This window comes from Buceros rhinoceros, unplaced genomic scaffold (assembly GCF_000710305.1).
Source record: "Buceros rhinoceros silvestris isolate BGI_N320 unplaced genomic scaffold, ASM71030v1 scaffold29326, whole genome shotgun sequence".
Lineage (NCBI taxonomy): Eukaryota > Metazoa > Chordata > Aves > Bucerotiformes > Bucerotidae > Buceros > Buceros rhinoceros.
This window is the reverse complement of record NW_010418550.1, coordinates 1,185-1,743: the sequence shown is the minus strand read 5'-3', so window position 1 is coordinate 1,743 and position 559 is coordinate 1,185. Positions and strand designations below refer to the sequence as shown.

At 63.1% G+C, this 559-nt stretch overlaps 1 protein-coding gene across 1 annotated transcript in view; it reads left to right on the top strand.

The window, feature by feature from the left end:
- LOC104495609 (endothelin-converting enzyme 1-like) overlaps positions 1–477 on the top strand; it is a gene marked incomplete at both ends in the record, with an annotated part of 1,649 nt that extends 1,172 nt beyond the window's left edge. Inside the window, one exon of the mRNA XM_010138595.1 lies at positions 181–477. Within this exon, the coding sequence (XP_010136897.1) occupies positions 181–477 (297 nt within the window). The remainder of the gene's footprint in view (positions 1–180) is intronic.
- Positions 478–559: the final 82 nt, after the last annotated feature.

Below are 559 nucleotides of genomic sequence, written 5' to 3'. Positions count from 1 at the left end.
ATGCTTGAGCATGGGACAGGCTACTGGTCCATAATCGCTTGCCCTGGAGCTGGATGTTAAGGTGCAGGGCAGGATGCTCGGGCACCAGGTGGGATATTTGCCCACATCCTTCGGCGTTGAGCAGGGTGTTCTCCGGCGCAGCTCACTGTTGGAGGGGCTGAACTGTCCTTCCACCCCCAGGGTCACCCGCCGTGTGCCTGTCGGAAGCCTGCATCTCCGTCACCAGCTCCATCCTCAGCTCGCTGGACCGGGCAGTGAACCCCTGCGAGGATTTTTTTGGCTATGCCTGCGGGGGCTGGATCAAGGCCAACCCCCTCCCCGATGGCCACTCACGCTGGGGCACCTTCAACAACCTCTGGGAGCACAACCAGGCCATCATGAAGCATCTGCTGGGTGAGTGGGCGGGAGTGGTGGGACCCTCGCGAGGCCGAGGAGCCCCGTTTGGTCTGGGGGCTGCTGAGAACTGCCTGTTGGGCTGTAAGGATCAACTGGAACCCCAGCGTCAAACCAGTCCGTGACGCGTGCGTGCTGCGGGGACGCCGGGAAGCGGATCCTGGCC